Source organism: Octodon degus, unplaced genomic scaffold, assembly GCF_000260255.1.
Source record: "Octodon degus isolate 3935 unplaced genomic scaffold, OctDeg1.0 scaffold00087, whole genome shotgun sequence".
In the NCBI taxonomy this organism is placed as follows: Eukaryota; Metazoa; Chordata; class Mammalia; order Rodentia; family Octodontidae; genus Octodon; species Octodon degus.
In genome coordinates this window covers 5397308-5416093 of record NW_004524663.1, presented here as the reverse complement: position 1 = coordinate 5416093, position 18786 = coordinate 5397308, and the positions used below count along the sequence as shown (strand labels likewise).

Here is an 18786-nt window from a genome sequence, read left to right as displayed (position 1 = left end):
ATCTCTCATTAAGTTGGCTATATTTAGGACTATTTTATTAGATCTCTAAAAGAGCATTTTGAACTGTGTTGTTAGTTTCCAGAATATTGAATGCTTTTGAAATCAGCTAGCCCAACTTTTTAACATGTAATAAGAATCTGTCAAACTACACATTTCTGAAGTGTTTAGAATTTTAGGAAATTATGTTTTCCATTTCTCCTGTAGTTACTCAACATATTCCTATCAGTCCTCGTGATGGGAATTTCTACTTAAAAGCAGCTGGAGTGTTATAGCTACAGTCTATTTTTAACTGTATTGAAGTAACTAAAGAAATGTCTGGCTTAAGCGTGACTTATTTAAATAAAAATTGACCAAATTTGACCTTCAGGTAGCAGTATAAATTTAAAGCTCTGTAAGGTGTTTTTCATGATTTAAAATTCTAATCCTTGGGCTAGATCTTCAAAATGCTAGAGACAAACTATTATTTCTATCTATGTTTCTGTCAAGCAGGTCAGAGAAGGTAGAGCTTTAGGTTAATTCCTTTGTTGCATTTAAAACAGAGGGAAAGGCATGTGAGAGAGCAGTGTACTTACTGTACCTTGTCTCCTCTCCTCTCTCTAGCAGTAATCACCAAGTTCTTCACTCACTGCCAGTTGTAGCAGGACCAAAATGATGGCAGCCGTTGGTTCATTTGTCTTCATTCTGGCATGTTTATGGGAAGTTATAGCTCCATATTTGTGGTACTTTTCTCTGAGAATATTCATTTGTTTTAAAATATAGACTATTCATTTGTCTTTAAAATAAGTGAATGAGGAAATACAAGTCTCTGGCAGTAAATCTTTGGGAAAAAATAACTGATTCTCAGTAATAATCATAAATATAAACAAGAATCACATTTGTAATGAGTTTCTGGGTGAAGAACATCATACTTAGGGAGTCATAAGGGTTCAAAAATGAGGAAAATAGAATACTCACCATAACCTTCTATTGGGCACTATCTATACCCATAATACATGCCTTATAGATAAGGCATGATTGAAAAATAGAGAATGTTTAAACTTTTAAAAACTTAATTGAAGTAAAAGACACATTGCCAAGAGTGATAGGATAAATTCGAAGCAAGGGGGAGTATTTTGAGGAGTATCAATGCTAAGATATCTTACTGTAATTTTAAAAATTTAAATGTTCACCATATTCTTCAGTTACCCGCATTGATAACATTCATGGCAGTTTCTGTTACATAAAAATATTGCAATGTGGTCTCATTCATCTTACTCACTGGAACTTCTGGCTCTTCCTCAAAGTCAAAATGACCATGAAAAGTAGATGTTTTGAACTGATTGAGGATATTGAAGCAGCCATAGCTAAAGATACTCAAGAGAGACGACTTCCAGCACTGCTTCAGACAGTGGCAAAAACCATGCAAGAAAGGTGTTCAATGTGAGGGAGAGATCTATTTTAGGGATTAATTAATTAAACAAATGTGGTTTTTTGTTTAATAACACATTTTTGTTTAATAAACATTCTTTTAAACTTTCACCATATTTGTCAGTCATATTGCATATCTCAGAGGTACCCTATTGTGCCTTGTAGTTTAATAGCCTTATAGTTTGGTTTAAAATACTTCTTCATTGTATCAGTGTCTAAATTCCTTAAATATAAAAGTTCATTGCTCAGCACAGACTTGGTATTTGATATGTATATGTTCAGTGAATTTGTTAAAAGAATGAAAAGCTGTGATTCTGAAATGGAGATCTAGTTCAGGATTTCTTGTGAACTTTTTTTTAATACTCAGTAGTCCCTATCCCTTAAATCTCTTGGGCATGTGCACTTTAACATGTATTTTAACATTATACAAATACTCAAAGATACACAAGTGTTGAGAGAATGGTAAACTGCACTTCTTGTGTGCATGTAAATGGTGTCAGCATTTTGCCCATTTTGTTTGATCTGTCTTCCCAACATTGCTCTGCTGGAGCTTTGAAAGCACATGTACATGTTTTTAAATAGTAAGTTTAGACATAGAAGTAGAATAGCATGAGTCTGTCTGTACTTATCACCCCTGCTGGAATGTGTTAAGGAAAATCGCAGACATTATGTCATTTCACTAGTAAGTAAGGCATGTCTATTTTAGTTAAAGCTCTACAGGAGATTCTAAAGCTCCTTCTTGCTCTAGATATATAAGCATGGAACAAAATGTAGTATTCCAGAAAGAGTTATAGGAATCAAAGGCATAAATAGTCTCATTTAGTTTAGTGGATATGAAGTATAGCGGATGAAGTATATATTTTCCTTACAATAAGTTCAGTCACAACAGATTAGTAAAAAGCATGTGTAATAAGTTTACATGACATGGAAATCTTCATAATGAAGGCCTGAAGAAAAGAATAAACCTGTGTATTTTTATTTTTGTTGAAGGAGGGAGAGCTGGAGAAATACAGTAAGGGAAAGATTGTGATCTAAAGATAGCAAGAGGATGGGAACTTGGCGAAGCCTGCTTCTGTGGAGCCCTGTCTGTGACCTTTCCCTTCCAGACAAGGACATGCCTTGCTTTGGGTATTGGGAAGGCGTGGCATATTGGAGTCTTAAGGCCTCATTTAGGAGGAAGTCAGAAAATCTTTTTTAGGCCTGATAGTCTGCTTTAGAGAAGCTGAGAGTGATTTTCCTGCAGCTTTTCTCAAATGCCAGTGTCATATTTTAACATAGAGTGTTCTGAACCCCATCAGAAACTCTCCATGAAGGATAGTATTTTTAGTTTTATTTTTTAAAATGTATTTGGTTGTTGCAGAGTCTCACTACATAGCTCAGACTCATAGTGGTCCTCCTGCTTTCAGGCTCCCCAGCTCTGGGATTATAGGCATGTGCCACACTATGCCCCGCCCCGACTATGGCCAGCTCAGCCCGCCCTGGGGGAGGGGCCAGAGTGGCATATAGTGCTGGGAATCGAATTGCAGACCCTGTGCTTGCCTAAGCAGGCGCTTTAATCCGCTGAGCTATCTCGTCGGTCCTGAAGGATAGTATTTTTAATATAAAGTAGTTTTAGTGTACAGTTCTATGTATCTTTACATATATTTGTATATACATATCTGTATGCATATATAAATGCATATCCTTTTAACTCAGATCAAGTTAATTAAAGAGTTTTAAAATTGTAGAGAATTTTTTTGTACTGCTTCTTAGTCAAAGGAGAAATTACTTCTATTCTGACTTAAACACCAAAAAGAAATGCACTAGTAGGGTTTTTTGTTTTGGTTTTGACAGAAAGAAGTGAGGGAAAGACCACTCCAGATGCTTGAACGTAAACTGTTTGAAAGAGCAGTCCTCTGAGCATAAGTTGTGGTGTTGATTGGTACTAGAGTCTTGGTCTGTGATTTTGGATTTTAATTTTTGAGGCAAAACGAACTTAGACTGGGCTGTGCTGCGGGGTAACATAAGTAGCATTGGACTTTGGAATCAAGAGAGCAAGCAGGATGAAGATACAGGATTAGGGGATGATGGCCTTCACTGTGGTTATATGAGGATGAGAAATGAGGTAAAACAGGAGCTGTTTCACAGCTCAACTTGCCTGAGCAACCGGTCCGTAGCTCAGTAAGAAGAAGAAGAAGGGATGGTAGGAAACAAGCCTAGGCTGACTAGAAACCTGGAAATAGATACATCTGGAGGCAAAGTGCATTGGATGAAAACTCCACATCTTCAGCTTTATATCTAGTGACAGAACATCATGGAAGAGGCCTCACCTGGGAAAAAGGGACAGGGTTTGTCATGGTTTAGATCAAGAAAGTTGCCCAGAGGCCTCTTGTATTGATGAGTGGACTTCTGTAAGGTGATTAAATGGTGGGCCAGTGTAGCTGCCTTGCCCTTAGGAGGTGGAGTGCAGTGGGAAAAGGCAGGTCCCTGGGTGTGCCACCTGGAAGGCTATGTCTTCCCAGCTCCTCCTATTCTCTGGTCCCTGGTTGCCATGATGGGAGTTGCTTTCCTGTGCCTAGGCCCTTGATCCCATTTCTGTGTTTAAGCCTGCTGAATATTGACTGAAACTCTAAGCCAAGAAAGCCTGACCACGTGTAAGTTGTGGGTATCAGATATTTCCTTTCAGCAAGGAAGAAAGTGACAATGACATACATAACTCTGGGGATAACAGGTGTTTTAAATATATAAGTGGGCTTGAATCATTTTCGAGATGAAGAAGACATGTTGAAGTTATTGTGTATTACAGAGTATAACAGGCGGATCACTAGGAGTCTGATCTAGTAGTGAGACCTTGAACACCCTGTAGGCCCTTCCCTAAAATATAAAAAACAAAAAAAGTGAGAAATAACATAGGTTAAAGGGGAAAAAAAACCCAAATCAACAAACCTTATTCTTAAAATTTTATTCTAGAGGCATTTCCTTTATAGCTTTTCTAATATGAAATTGAGTTTATTGGTATGGAAAATGATAGCCTGCCTTTATTGATTCCAGTTATGTATCATCCTAATTTTAACTTTTTAAAATCTCATACTGAAGTCAGTTATATCCCATAAAAGTATTGTTATCTTTTTCCCGCAAAAGAAAAAATTTACAGAAATATTAAAGCTAAAAATGCAGCAAAGACTATATCAAGTCCTATATTGATACAGTCAGTATAAAAAGCTAAGGTAAGGGCTGGGACATAGCTCAGTGGTAGGCTGTTGTTCAGCATGCTGGCTTTGGGCTCGGTCGTAGGTATAGGCAGTGGGGTCGGGGAGGGTCTAAGTTATGAACAAAATACATTTAAGAATTTGTTTGAAGACTGAATTGCTGTTTTTGAAACTGACAAATTATGTTTTACTTGGCAACCTTTTGCAGTGTATTACTTGCTATATATTTTGATATGGAATTTTAAGTATTCATTGCAGGTTTTTTCAGTGAAAGAAAATTACCCATTTAAATGCATATTTTAAGCAGTAACAATAAAAGTAGAATATGTTTATGAAGAATAAAAATGTAAGTGCTTTTTGTTATGGTAAAAAGTAATTAATCTGAAATCTGTCCTTAACAAATTTCAAGTATACAGTGCAGTGTTGTTGCCTGTGCCTGTATGGTTATACAGTAAATCTGTAGAAGTTTTGCGTCTTGCATGTACAAAATTGTACTTACTGAGTAGTCACTACCCATTTCTGCTTTCCTCTGGTGCCTTGTAACCTCTGTGTTTTGTTTTTGTTTTCTGATTTCTTTGAGTTTGACTATTGTAGATACTAATATAAGGATAATTATGCAAAAATTTGACCTTTTGTAACTAGCATATTTCACTTAGAATAACATCTTCATGTTATACCATATGATAAACTTTCTATTTCAAGGCTGACTCTGTGTGTGTGTGTGTGTGTGTGTGTGTGTGTGTGTGTGTAATTATTCCTAGATGTCATTTTGGTTGTTTCTATTGCTTGGTTATAATGACAGTAGTTTTCCACCCCTGGGTTTGCTTTCCAGTTTTAGTTACTTGTGGTTAACCATGATCCAAAAATATTAAATAGAGAGCCAGGGAGATGGCTCAGTAGAATAAGCACTTCTCTGGTAAGTGCAAGGGCCTGAGTTCAGTCCCTGGTTCTGCAAACAAACAAACAAAAAAATTAAATAGGGCTGGGGAGATAACTCAGTGGCATAAGTGCTTGCCTCATAAGCTTAAGGTCATGAATTTGATCCCCAGTATCAAAAAAGAAAAAAATATTAAGTGGAAAATTCCAGAAATAAAGTATTTCAAATTTTTGTTTTCATACCATTCTGAATAATAGGATAAAAATTTCTCATCCTGCCCTGTCCTTGGGATGTGAATCCTCCCTTTGTCCACACATCCACACATGCACTTCTTGCCTGAGTTCCTAAGTAAGTTTCTTGATGGTTATCAGATGAACTGCTGTAGTATCAGAGTTGTGGGCGGGTGACTATTTAGACCCCAGAGTACAAAAGTAGTGATGCTGACAAATTGTATATGGCAAAGACAAGCTGCAAAGTGCTTGAAGTGAAAGTTCTTGATTTTTTTTGGCCTCACTGTGTAGTTTGGACTCGTAGTGCTTTTCCTGTTTTCAGCCTCCCAAGTGCTGGGATTACAGGCTTGCACCACCATGCCCAGTCTCGATAGCCATCTCAGCTTGCCCTGGGAGTGGGGCTGGCACAGCACACTGAGGATCAAACCCCAGCTGGCTGTGGGCACTTTAGTCCACTGAGCTATCCGACTGGCCCTTGAAAGTTCTTGATTTAATAAGGAAAGAAAAAAATACATATATTGCAATTTCTAAGGTCTATGGTAAGAACAAATCTTTAAACTATGACATTGTGAAGAAGGATAAAGAAATTCTGTGCTAGTTTTGCTGTTGCACCCCATGTTGAGAGAGTTATGGCTGTAGTGCCTAATAAGTGCTCAGTTAAGATGGAAAAAACCCTTTACATTTGGGGTTCTCTACTACCTGCAGTTTCTGGCATATACCCAGGGTCTCAACATATGCCCTGTGGGTATAAGGAGACTTCTGGAAGTACTATGTTTTGTATTTTAGGGAAGCGTCTACAGGGTGTTCAGGGTCTCACTACTAGACTTTACTCGTAGTGATCCGCCTGTATGCACCCTCCCAAGAGCTGGGATTATAGGTGTGCCACCATCCCCAGTCGCAATTGCTGTCTCAGCGCACCCTGGGGGCAGGGCCGGTATGGCAGGTCCGTTAGAAGTACTTTTGTCTCACAATTTAAAGTGCAGCTTGAAACTTTTTAAAATTGACTTGTATTTCTGATGTCTGAGCATGAATGTGTTTTCTGCTTTTCCTAATATAAATAATAATGGAGATTGTGTAGCAAAGTATTTGTGCCTAAAGTGATCTATAATAATTCTAGCTATTTAAGTTTGGATTTAAAAAAGAACACTTGTCTTTTCATATTTTCTCTCTATATAACTTTATATAGAGAAAAAATATACTATATATAAATACGATTTTCTAATGGTGAATAAAAATTTAGGGCTAGATGAACAGTTCTAGGAAGTTTTACAGAACTATACTTTAGTGTCCTTTAGTAATGCCTGTTTTAAGTTATTTTCAGCATAGCATGAGTATCTTATGTAGGGTAGAATTTTTGTTTTATATTAGGCTTAGTCTTTATGTATTTTCATCACTAAATTTGACATTTTGGGTTGTATTGGCAGAGGGAGGTTTAAGTTCTAGCTGTGGGACCTGTTAGAGGACATCTTAAGCTTCTGGTTCTGCAGAGTACACAGTGAGAAATGTATGAAGATCAGGAAGAAAGATCTTAAAGTCCATAGTGTATAAATGATGGTGTTCACATTCTAAGTCAAATGATGTTATGCTATCATTCTTGTTGCTGTTTTCCACTTGTTCAGTTCAAGATAAAAAGAACATTTTACTTATTTTTCAGATACAGCAGAGTATTATTTTCTTCAGTACTGGGGATTTTTCAGTACCAAGGGCCTCATCATGCATGCTAGGCGCATGTTGTGCAAGAGCCTCGTTTCTCACAATGTATAAAGTGGGAATAGTTGTGTTTTCTCCCCAGGACTGTGCAGAACGAGAATATGAAGTGAGAACAATGGCTCAGCACAGCCAGATACGTCCTCTCCTTTGTGTTGCCAGAGCGCCAGAGGACAGGAGTTCACTAATGAGTCCCTGCGTGAGATGGTTTTGTGTGAATGTCAGATTGTTGATGAGTTCTACAAAATACAGGAAATGGGGTTGCTAATTCTACAAATTACATATGAGAAAAAATGGAATTGATGGAATTAATGCATATTGTTAGTCATATTATAAGATTTAACATGTTCCTTAATTTTCATTTTAAAAACTAGTAATGTTTTAAAAAAATCTATTGATATTGCTATAAAAGATTATTATCTGTGTTGACTTACAGAGTATTGTTACAATCACATTTGAAGTGCCAGGAAATGTAAAGGAAGAAAGTCTAAATGTATTTATTCAGGTGAATACCGTTTTTAACTGATTAATAATTTATCAGCTGTTTTGTTGCATAGTTGTTGCTGTTAGCAGTGGTTGCTCTTATTAAAATATGTCATTTGATGCAGGATCTCCTGTGGGAGAAGAACGTGAGAAACAAGGACGATCACTGCATGGAGGTCATACGGCTGAAGGTGCAGTGTGCGGGTTACCTTTGTGGGCTTCTGGGCAGAACCTGCTTTCAGCTGTTATATAAAAACTAGATTTGGTTTTTTAGACAGAAGCACTGGTTTCAGCACAAATAACCTTTGTCTACTTTTATTTCTGTTATTTCCATTACTAACAAGGAGCTTTCAAAATTACTGCAGAAAGCATGATTTATTTGCATAGCTTCATTTAGTGGTGCAGCTGAAACAATCTGTAGGCTTTAAAAATGTTAGTCCCTGCTCTCATGCCCAGGTGTTCTACGCAGTTACCTGGTTAATGAGCTTGCCTCTGTCCAAGTTCTCCTCCTCTTGGAACACAGATTGGTCACTTAGAGAAAACTGCTTATTTTTCTAAGAGAGCTTCATTTAACAGGGAAATAATGTGAAAAATCCTGCTGGTGCTGAAACATATGCATTTAGCAGACACTGAACATTCTGTCACACTGAAAAAGTTACAGAGGACTAGAAGAATTCTTGTTCTGTGCTTGGAATCTCATTTATATTACCTGACACTTGGGTATATATTATGAAAGTTGTTTTTTCCCCAGAAAGCAGTGGTTCTAAGTGCACCCATCAGTCAACCGCCATTTGAGTATCTACTCTTGTGACTTCCCAAATGTGCATAAAGTTCTTACTTCTGTTAGTAACTAGGTTCTCTCCAGGTATGCACTGACACACGGGGGTTACTAGAGTAACAAACAGGTCGAGAATATGAACAGACTGTTTACATTTGGATTTCTTCACTCATGCTGGCTCTGCCTAGGATTAGTTCTGCAGAACAGCGTGGGTAAGTCCCAGTCTACTTCCATATCAGTCTCACACGAAGGAGCTAAGCCACATCCTGCTGCTGCTTTATTACTGCAACAGCATCAGCAGTCCACAATTCTAACTGGCTGAGCATTTCTACTGTAACTGCTTTTGTCTCCTGGTATTGAATGTGGAGTTATATTTTCTAGAAAAGTAGCAGTTTGGGCACTTACACTAATGTTGCCACCAAAACCTGTACAGAACTCAGTGGCTCTGCATCATCTTTGTGTCTTAGTCTCAGTCAGGATTTTGCACTTGCATGATCATTTCTTTAATACTTATCCTCTGATTTTTCCTTTAGCCTTCCTCCTGTGAAAACACTGAGGGATTCCAGGATAAAACAGAATCCCTTTGAGGCCATCCCTTCATTTTCCTGTTACAATGTGTTAGTCTTAAAGTCATCATCATGTTTACAGTGCAACTCTAGTGACAGCGAATGCTTCATATTTTTATGTAAATAGCACAAAATTGATACCTATATAAAATTATTTCAAGTAGTTTATGATAAAAATTCAAACCTGAAAGGCAGAACACAAAACTAGAAGAAAAGCAAGAAGGAAACATACCCCAAATACACAATTATGCCAAAAAATGTCGTTAGTAATGACTTGTTTGTGAACTTTTACACAGAATATAACAGCTTTTCTTCTATGCTACTATCATCTAGACCAATTTTTACAACCCATTTTCAAAACTGATTAGTCACCATTATCTTTTAACTTCTCATTTTCCCACTCAGTCTGTGAAAGAAATACCAAATTCTTGAGTGGATAATCAGCAGGCTATTGTACATAACATTTCATTTTGTTGTTTCAGTTTTTGTTTTGTGAACAGTTAAAGAACATATGTATTGGATTTTTTTTTATCAGAAAAGATTATTCTTTAAAGAATTAGTATACACAGAACTTTTTTAAATCTAGAGGTTTTAAAGAAACTTTTCAATGTACAAATAATTAGAATTAAATAATTTTCACTGCTTTAGGAGTTTGTATTTGAAAGAGAAATAGCAAAATATAATCAACATTTATGAACTGTTTCCACTTTCCTTGAGGCTGATTATTTTTCTTTGAGCAGGGGCTGGTATCAATCACAGACAAACAACAACAAGTGATTGTCCAAGGTGTCCATGAACTCTATGACCTGGAAGAGACTCCAGTGAGCTGGAAAGATGACACAGAGAGAACAAATCGATTGGTTCTTATTGGTAGGTGACAAAGGATAAAATTTCTCAAGAAAGGATTCAAAAAGGATCTAATGTGCTGCTTAAGCAGTGTTAATCAGATTCTCTTTTGTAACTAAGCTTATGGGTAATGTATTTGTCTTAATCTTGTGTTGACATTCTTGTGAACTTGATACACCTTTTGCTCTTCACACAGTTCCAGAAAAGTGAGAGCTCCATTTTGGTTTTGAAATTGAACTAGAAGTTAGATAATCAGTCATTCGATTACTTTTGCTTTTGTAAATGTTTGAAAATCAAGCGTTTAAAAATCTAGAATTGATAAGTCAACTGTGCCATTATAATAAGAATAATTTCACCGTGTTTTGTTTTGCTTGCAGGCAGGAATTTAGATAAGGACATCCTTAAACGGCTGTTTGTGGCTACTGTAACAGAAACAGAAAAGCAGTGGACAGCACATTCCAAAGAAGATCAAATTTGTCTATAGCACCAGAAGCATTTATCAAAAGGATTGGATAATAGAAATTAGTTCCCTACTGGCAATATTTCAACCATTATTCTTTGATGACTTCTTTTATGAATTCCAGTGTACTTAAAAATAATATTTATTTTATACAGTACATAGTGTGAATCAGTATATAAGACATTGACATTCATAAAATAAAATATAACATCAACTGAAGTTTTTATTTTATTTTTTCGGAGACAAGTGGTTCACAGAACTTTCAGAATTTGTATTGTAAGTTTACATATGAGCCTATTATAATAATGATGCTAAACCTCAACATTTTCCTTTAGAACTTCAACTGATTCCAAAGAGGTTTTGTGTTTTTTGTTTTTTTGTTTTTTTTTTCATTTATTTGGTATAACGTTTCACTGTGCAACTCAGATTCATAGTGATCTTCCTCTTTTCAGCCTCCTTAGTGCTGGGATTATAGGCATGTGCCACCACGCTGGGATTCGGTCGCTAGCTCAGTGCACCCCAGAGGTGGGGCCAGCTCGGTGTGCGGGACCAGGGATTGAACCCTGGTCCCTGCACTTGCCAAAGTAGGTATTTAGTCCACGGAGCTATCTTGCCAGCCCTCCAGAGAGATGTTATTAACAAAAAAGTTTTTAAAGCAGATAACTATCACTTTTTATTAAATAAGTCTCTTGTTTCTACAGACTTAGAAAGTAGAAGAAATTTGTATAGAAACAATAAAATCTCTATTTTTAAATAGTACCAAGCATTACTGTTGGTATGATGAAACTTGAACCATTTATTAATACATTGAGACTGTTATTTTATAACTACTTTTAAATCATTTTTACTGATACTAAATTCATCTTGGTTATGTGCACTTCTTTAGTTTCCAATATAATTAGGTAATGTAATGGTGGCAGAAGCCATCATTTGTAACTAACTTTTAGTATAATGTTCTTTATATAAATCATTGGTAAGCAGGCATCAGTTTTCTTCTATTTGTAAAGGCCATGTCAGCATAATTGTACAGTACTCAAATTGTTATAGTGCAGATGGAATTTCCCACACTACTCATTGTTAAGTATTATAGAAAGCTGTCGAGACCAGGTAGGTATGAACACCTGCAATCCCACCTACTCAGGAGGCTAAGGCAGGAGGGGCAACTTAAGATCCTGTCTGAAAGTAAAGTTGGTAATGGTGGGGGCTGTCAAAATGGCTTTTGGAATTTTTTCCCCAGAACTTTAAGTAATGGAGTTTTATCTGTTCTGTGTGGTTGTACTGGTTGGAAGCTGAGGGCCAGTTGATTGGTTGTTGTAGTTGTGTTCTTCTGAGTCATGCTGATCTTCCTTCCTCACTGTACTTTTAAAACATAGCTTCTCTGTATTCACTTAATTGCCTCCCGAACCCAACAATCCTCGGGTGGGCCTGCCACACGCAGCACCATGCTAGTTCAGTTCAGCTGGGTGTAAGAAGCTGAAAACCAGTTAGCCATCCACCACACATTGTAAGTCCCCCAAGTATAGAGTTGCAACACGTGTGATTTTTTTTCCTTTTCTAGCAAGGCGTGGTACACATTTTAATCTTCTACACACCTTAAATGATTCTTTTGGAAGCTTCCATCAGCTATAAGGGAAAGGGGCAAGAACACTGGAATGTAAGCTGTAGGAAGTGCCTGCGCTAGGTATGAGGCAAAAGCAGGTTGACCTATAGGATCACCTTGGGAAAAACATAAGAGCATTTGCCTTTCAGTTTTCAGTGGCTACCAATACTCTGTGAGCTAGAGACCCTAAGCAGACTCAGGGGCTTTTAATTATCCTCTAAGCTTGCTACCTGAAGTATCTTTTTGTGTGTGTTTTTTCTTTGCTTCAGTTAGATATATACAATTTTGATTTTTAAAAATGTCTTTGAAGCTGGAGGTGTAGCCCAGTGGAGAGTGCTTGACTGGCCGGAGTCAGGCCTTAGTTTCAATCTTCAGTACTGGGGGAAGTGTCTTGGTCCTGGAGGGGTAGCCCTGGGTTCAGTTCCCAAGCACAAATTAGTTAAAATTTAATTGTGGGTAGAAACTGAGGATAAACAAAAATATCTTTTTCTACAGGCTTAATCCCTAGATGGTGAATTTTGAAGGTGATTATCAACAAAGTAAAGCTAAAAGGCTTACAAAGCAGTTACCAGCCTTTTTTTAAAGATTGCTTTGGAATGACTCCCTCTTACTGAAATGCATTATATGGGCGGGACAGATAGGGAAAGAAGTGAACTCTACCTTTGAATATTGGGCCAGTTATCTATTTGCATGAGAAAGACACACTAAAGTACTTTTCTCAGAATGAGTCTTGTTTTCTTTTTTGAGACAGTGTCTCCATGGCCTTAAACTCACTAGGTAGCCCAGATTGGCTTTCATAGTTTGCAGCAATCCTCCTGCCTCAGTCTCTTGAGTTCTGGAGTGCTGGGATTACAGTTATGTGCCACCATTTTTAGCCATAATGAGTTTTAATATTAGAGGCAGTCTTACATTTTATTCTATTTATAATCAAATTAACTTTTTAGAGTGAGGTGGAGAGAAGATGTCATCCTGAAGTTAGAAAGGTTTGATTTTTTTTCAAACTAGCGTATTCTGGAAAAACACAACTGTTCAATTTTTAGGAAAAAAGTAATTAAATACTGTAGCGTGCCATTATGCACTAGGCTTCATGTTAAGTGTTGCAGGAGCTACATGGTAAGACTTGATGTTTAAAGCAACACTGTGGAATTCATGGACTAGGACAGTAAAGGTCCTTATTTTCCCCCTTGTTTAGTGGTGTGCCATTATAACATTTTCTCAAGCATTCAACTAAGATTTCATTGCTATAGCTCTTTATTATTTTACATACTTTGAATGACAAACCATAGTTAGATATAATTGATAAACCATAAAGTTGAAACTTGTAAAATAATAGTTTGTTTTTTAGTATTCCACATAGTTTAACTATTATCCAGTGTATTAATTCCAGGACATTTTCACAAGGAAACCCTGTATCCATTTCTTCTTACTCCAGCCTCCACTGTGGACTTGTCTATTTGGACTCTTGGTTAGCTTTCCACTGCTGGTACATACATATCTTCAAAGCTCATGACTTCAGAGGTTCCAGTTTAGGGTTGGCTGGCCCCTAGGCAGAAGTGTCCTGGTGGGAAGAGCTGGCAGAGGGAAGCAGAAAGGGAGAGGCAGAGAGAGGGAAAGCACCTCGGGACAAGAATGTACCCTCTGGTCTCCACCTGCAGTGACCCACTGGCTGTAACCGGGCCACACCTCCCAAGAGCACATTGAGCTGTGAGCTGTCTGTGAACTCATCCACCATGGAGTTAGCATCTTTTGATCTGGTCACCTCAGGGTCTCACTTCTAAACAGCCTTTTGAAAAGAGTTTAAAAAAAAATTCACACACTACCACTCTCTTTCATTTGTCCTCAAGAGTCCTCCATATGGTAGTATGTATCAGTAGCCAGTTGTTACTGCTGACTAGTATTCTGCCTCGATATATCACATTTTGATTTTTCCACTCATCAGCTATCTTGAATTTACACTTCTTGGCTCTTAGATCCTTTTCCCTCTGTTTTAATTTTTAAAAGAAGGTTTTGGATTTATAGAGAAGTTTGGCAGGTAAGGTTTTTATTTATTTTATTTTTTTTGTATTTTAGGGAAGGGTCTGCAGGGTGTTCAGGGTCTCACAACTAGATCAGACTCAGTGATCCACCTATTTACAGCCTCCCAAGAGCTGGGATTACAGGCAGGTGCCACCACGCCCAGTCTCAAGTGCTGTCTCAGCACACCCAGAGCAGGCCCAGGGATCGAACCCCTGGCCCCTGCGCCGCTGAGCTATTTGGCCGGCCCAGGCAGGTAAGTTTCTTTATCCTCTTTTCCCCATTATTACAAACTCACAATGATATGGGAATTGCAGTTAGTGAACCAATACTGATACATTCTTACTAAGTACAGTTTCCTGTGCTTAGGTTTTTTTTTTTGTTTTGTTTTGTTTTTAACCTGCTATCCTATGAGAATGACATCTAAAGTACCACTTCGCATTTAGTATTCCTGTCTCCTTAGACTCCTTGACTCTGACAGGTTTTTTGATGATCTTTGATGATAGTTTGGAGGGATGACAGGTACCCAAGATGCTCTTGGAATTGCTCTGTGTTTTTCTCTTGATTAGTCCAACGCCTGGGGAGGAAGACCAGAGTATTATTTTCATCCAGTCGTAACTGGATGGGTGCCTACTGTCATGATTTGTGATGACAGACGTTGGCCTTGATTACCTGGCTGAAGTTAGCAGGTTTCTCCACTGGAAAGAATCACCCCCTCGCCATACTGTACACTAGGAAGAAGAGCATTGTGCGGCCCCCACTGAATAGCGGGTCTGTGTGAGCCCAGCACTTACATACTGTATTTGGGATTCTGCAGCAGATTCCCCCATCCCTTCACTAATTTGCTCACCTGTATTTTTTCTTGCAGACAGGTTTATGTTTTATTTTGGCTATTAATCCAACACCACTTTGTTTAAAGCATCCCAGGTGTGACAAGGAACTCTTCTGTTTTTTCCTGCAAACCCTTTGACACACACCCATCAGTATGGGGTTTTGTTCTGTTTAGGGTAACATCTTTTTGTCCTTTCACTTGTGAATAACCCAAATCATAGAAGTTGGTTTTCAGAAAACTAACAATACCCTGTGTCCCAGGTAATGGGATTATTTTGCAGGTGAAGGAACTGTGCCCCTCCAGTAGGGCTTAAGGGGAGGCTTCGGGGACTATCACCTGTCCCAGCCCTCCTGGAGTTTAGTTGATAAGAGCACACAAATACTCCTTGGTAAATTTGAGACTCAAACACAGATCTGTTAGACTCAAGCTTTGTGTTTGTTTCTCTAACTTCAAACAACATGTAACTAGAGAGAGCCTTAGAGGGAGGATACAGATGAACAAAAAAATTGTTCTCTAAATTTACCCTGGAACCACTAGCTGCCTTAAATGTTTCTAATCCTGAAGGCATGAAGCTACTTCTTCATAGATTTTTGCCCTTAAAGATTCTGGCTTCTGATGTCTCATTGAAAATTTGTCATTTTAAACACTAATGGAAGAGTGAGTGGTGACAAGCAATGGCTTAACAATGCCATACATTTAGGCTACATTATTAGATGATGCCTCAAGTTTTTCTCAAGTAGGTAGGTTTTAAATTGTGACTATGTACCATGTCCTAGTATTTTACTGTAAGACCCCTACTTGTGTGCCACTAAAGACTTTGAACTGATTCATGTGAAGCCAGTAAGGGAATCCTGTTCCTGCAGGGATTTTGGGTGAGTGGACAGAGCTGCTGTCATCCTGCTGTGCAGAGCAAATACTAAACACCAAGCCACTGATACACCTAATGACGGTGGCACTCACCCCAGGCTTTCTTAATTGAAGTTTCAGGTTTTATTTTTATCACATTAAAGATGTTTAAAGTTTCTGAAATGACAGATTGAAAGAGATGAAAGTTCTCAGACATACACTAGGCACGGTGTTTGGTGTTGTGGGGCCAGTTTATGAAAACAGGATTTCTGTGATGAAACCATCTTGGTCATGACCACTGGGGGGAAGAAGGAAATGTCAGTCGTCACTACAGTGCAATTATATAGACTCCTGGAGCCTTTTCTAAGCACATATGCCTGTGTGTGCCAGAGAATGGTATAAATGTATTTTTTACTGTGGTGGTATGTTCAGAGAAGTTGGAAAATCACTCCTGTTAGGGGTATGGGGAAACTTTACTCCTCCTGCCTTCACTTTATCCTGAGCTTTCACAACTTAGTGCTAGAACATTTCAGACTTCTCTGAAAATCTGAGTCAGGGAGGACACTTGGGGCATTTGTGTGGTGGGTGGAAAGGCGGTGAAACACTCATTTTGGGCTGCAGTGTATAGTCAGAACATTAAAATAGTTCATTCTGCTGTTCTGCATGAGAATAGTACCCATCAACAAAAACGGCCAATAGGACAGGAGAGATAGCTCAGTAGAGTAAGTGCTTCCCTGACAAGCGCGAGGGTCTGAGTTCAATCTCCGCTTCCACCAAAAAAACAAAACAAAATAACAACAACACCAACAAACAAACAAAAAACAAAACAAACAAAAACCCGGGCGATTAACCAAGATAGGAAACACGAAAACACTCATTTACTCTTACTTATTCATTTTCAGACTCCAAATAGATTTCCGTGGCCCTCCTCCCCGCCGCGGAGTTCTGTCCTCAGGAGAGAAACCTCGAAGCTGAGGTAGCCATGGTTGAGAATCGTATTACCTTTCTTCATTTGCTCAGTTTTAAAAGTGCAATAGCGCAGTCTAGGCAAAGCAGTAGGCTGGCCAAACTCTGAGAGCGAGCACCTTCCCGCTAGCGGTGGGTGAGGAAGAGGGGGTGTTGGCCGTGGACCCTCGTTGGACTGCGTCAGGAGGAGGTGACCCCCCCCCCCCGTTCCCCCGCGATGTAGGGTGGAAGGGTATAAAGCCGGGAGTGCAGCTCTCGGGTCTCCAGGCAGCTTTAATAAAAGGCAAAACGTCTCCTTGTTAGGAGGTTTGCAAAGAAGGAGGTACAGAAAAACCTAAGCGGAGAGCCTGCGTAGGCCTCCCCGCGCGCCACAGGCGACAGCGGCCCGGCACCTGCCCTTCCATGAGCTTTCTGCGATCTGCGCGCCTGCGCCGCGCGCCGCAGCGCAACCTCCGAAGCTCGGGAGAAGCCTGCCAGGTCAACGTCCTGGGAGAGGAGGAAGATGAAGACGAGCACCCGGAGGAAGAAGACGCGGACCCGGAAAGGGGCCAGAAATGCCTAGAGCGGCAGCGCAGGCCGGGGCGCACTGAGGGCGGCGAGCTCGAGGCTCCGACGAGGTGCGCGGCGGCCCCTGGAGACGCTCCGCAGCCGGCCAAGCCCCCGTACTCGTACATCGCGCTCATCACCATGGCCATACTGCAAAGCCCGCACAAGCGCCTCACGCTCAGCGGCATCTGCGCCTTCATCAGCGGCCGCTTCCCCTACTACCGCCGCAAGTTTCCCGCCTGGCAGAACAGCATCCGCCACAACCTCTCTCTCAACGACTGCTTCGTCAAGATCCCCCGCGAGCCGGGCCACCCGGGCAAGGGCAACTACTGGAGCCTGGACCCCGCCTCCCAGGACATGTTCGACAACGGCAGCTTCCTGCGCCGGAGGAAGCGCTTCAAGCGCCACCACCCGGCCCCGGGAAGCCACCTGCACCACCCCTTCGCCCTGCCCGCACCTCCCGCCACCCTGCTCGGCCCCCATCCCGGCCTCGAGCTGGGGCCCGCGGGCCCGCCATCGCCTGTCCCCGGGAGCCGCCCGTGCGCTCTCCTGCACCCACATCCGCTCCGCTACTTGCTGCTCTCCCCTCCCACCTACACCGAGGCGCCCAGGAGAGCGGAAGGCGCGGACTTGGGGACCTCCGGAGCCCTCACAGCCCTACGGCCCTCTCCCGGCTCCGGGTCGTGGGAGGAGAGCTCTGGCTCGGCTCAGCGGCGCAGGGATGGGTGCACCTCCTTCAGCATCGAGAGTATCATGCGCGGCGTCGGCGCGGGAGCCGACCCTGCGACGCCCTGGGGCTGCTACCACCTGCTCCAGCGCCCGTCCTGCCTGCTGCATCCCCAGGCCGCCGCCCCCTTGCTGCACGTGTCCGCTGCCGCCGCCCGGACAATTTTGCAGCAGCAGCCGCAGCACCTGCACCAAGAGCACCAGCAGCACCAGCACCAGCAGCACCGTGCCAGTGGCTGTGCACCCAGCAAAGGCGCGCTGCTGGGCCGACACTTGTCCGCCGTTGCAGCCCTGCTGAGGTGCCCGCCGGCTGCTGAGGGCTCCAGGCTGACAGCGTTGGCCGCCGCTTCGGGCCGAGAGGGGGCCTCGCCAGCGCTTTGAGTCTCACCCACACCTGCCACCTTCCTCGCCCTCCCTCTAGGCCTAGGAGTCTAAACCTGGCGTCCGAGCAGCCACGGATTTCTCAGCGTAGTTACAAAGGAACAGTTGCATTGTTTTCCTAAAGAAACCTGGACTTGGTAGAGGCCTGGGCCATCACCTTCTCTTTCCTGGATCGGTCATGGCTTCTGCAGCTTTCCGATGTGCTCGTTTTCCAAGGAGCTAGGAACTGGAGCGGGGGTGTTCCGGTGTGGTATTCGAATAAAAACGAGGAAAACACAGTCCAACACAAAGCATGTTTCCCTTTCTTCCCTCCCTAGGAACTGCAAGTATTCTG

At 40.9% G+C, this 18786-nt stretch overlaps 2 protein-coding genes across 2 annotated transcripts in view; both read left to right on the top strand.

Annotated features, from left to right (window-relative positions):
* LOC101566985 (putative COBW domain-containing protein 7) overlaps positions 1-10896 on the top strand; it is a gene marked incomplete at its 5' end in the record, with an annotated part of 48531 nt that extends 37635 nt beyond the window's left edge. The window contains 5 exons of the mRNA XM_023721934.1: positions 3372-3511; positions 7822-7914; positions 8018-8083; positions 9977-10106; positions 10460-10896. Coding sequence (XP_023577702.1) covers positions 3372-3511; positions 7822-7914; positions 8018-8083; positions 9977-10106; positions 10460-10566 — 536 coding nt within the window. The remainder of the gene's footprint in view (positions 1-3371; positions 3512-7821; positions 7915-8017; positions 8084-9976; positions 10107-10459) is intronic.
* Positions 10897-17201: 6305 nt separating this feature from the next.
* Positions 17202-18452, top strand: LOC101566579 (forkhead box protein D4). Its single transcript, XM_004648931.2, has one exon. It carries the CDS (start codon positions 17202-17204, stop codon positions 18450-18452), a length of 1251 nt encoding a protein of 416 aa, XP_004648988.2.
* The last annotated feature ends 334 nt before the right edge of the window (positions 18453-18786 follow it).

Bases quoted from the DNA above. Each gene is read 5' to 3' on its own strand.
- LOC101566579 (XM_004648931.2), top strand. From the start codon at position 17,202: ATGAGCTTTCTGCGATCTGCGCGCCTGCGCCGCGCGCCGCAGCGCAAC.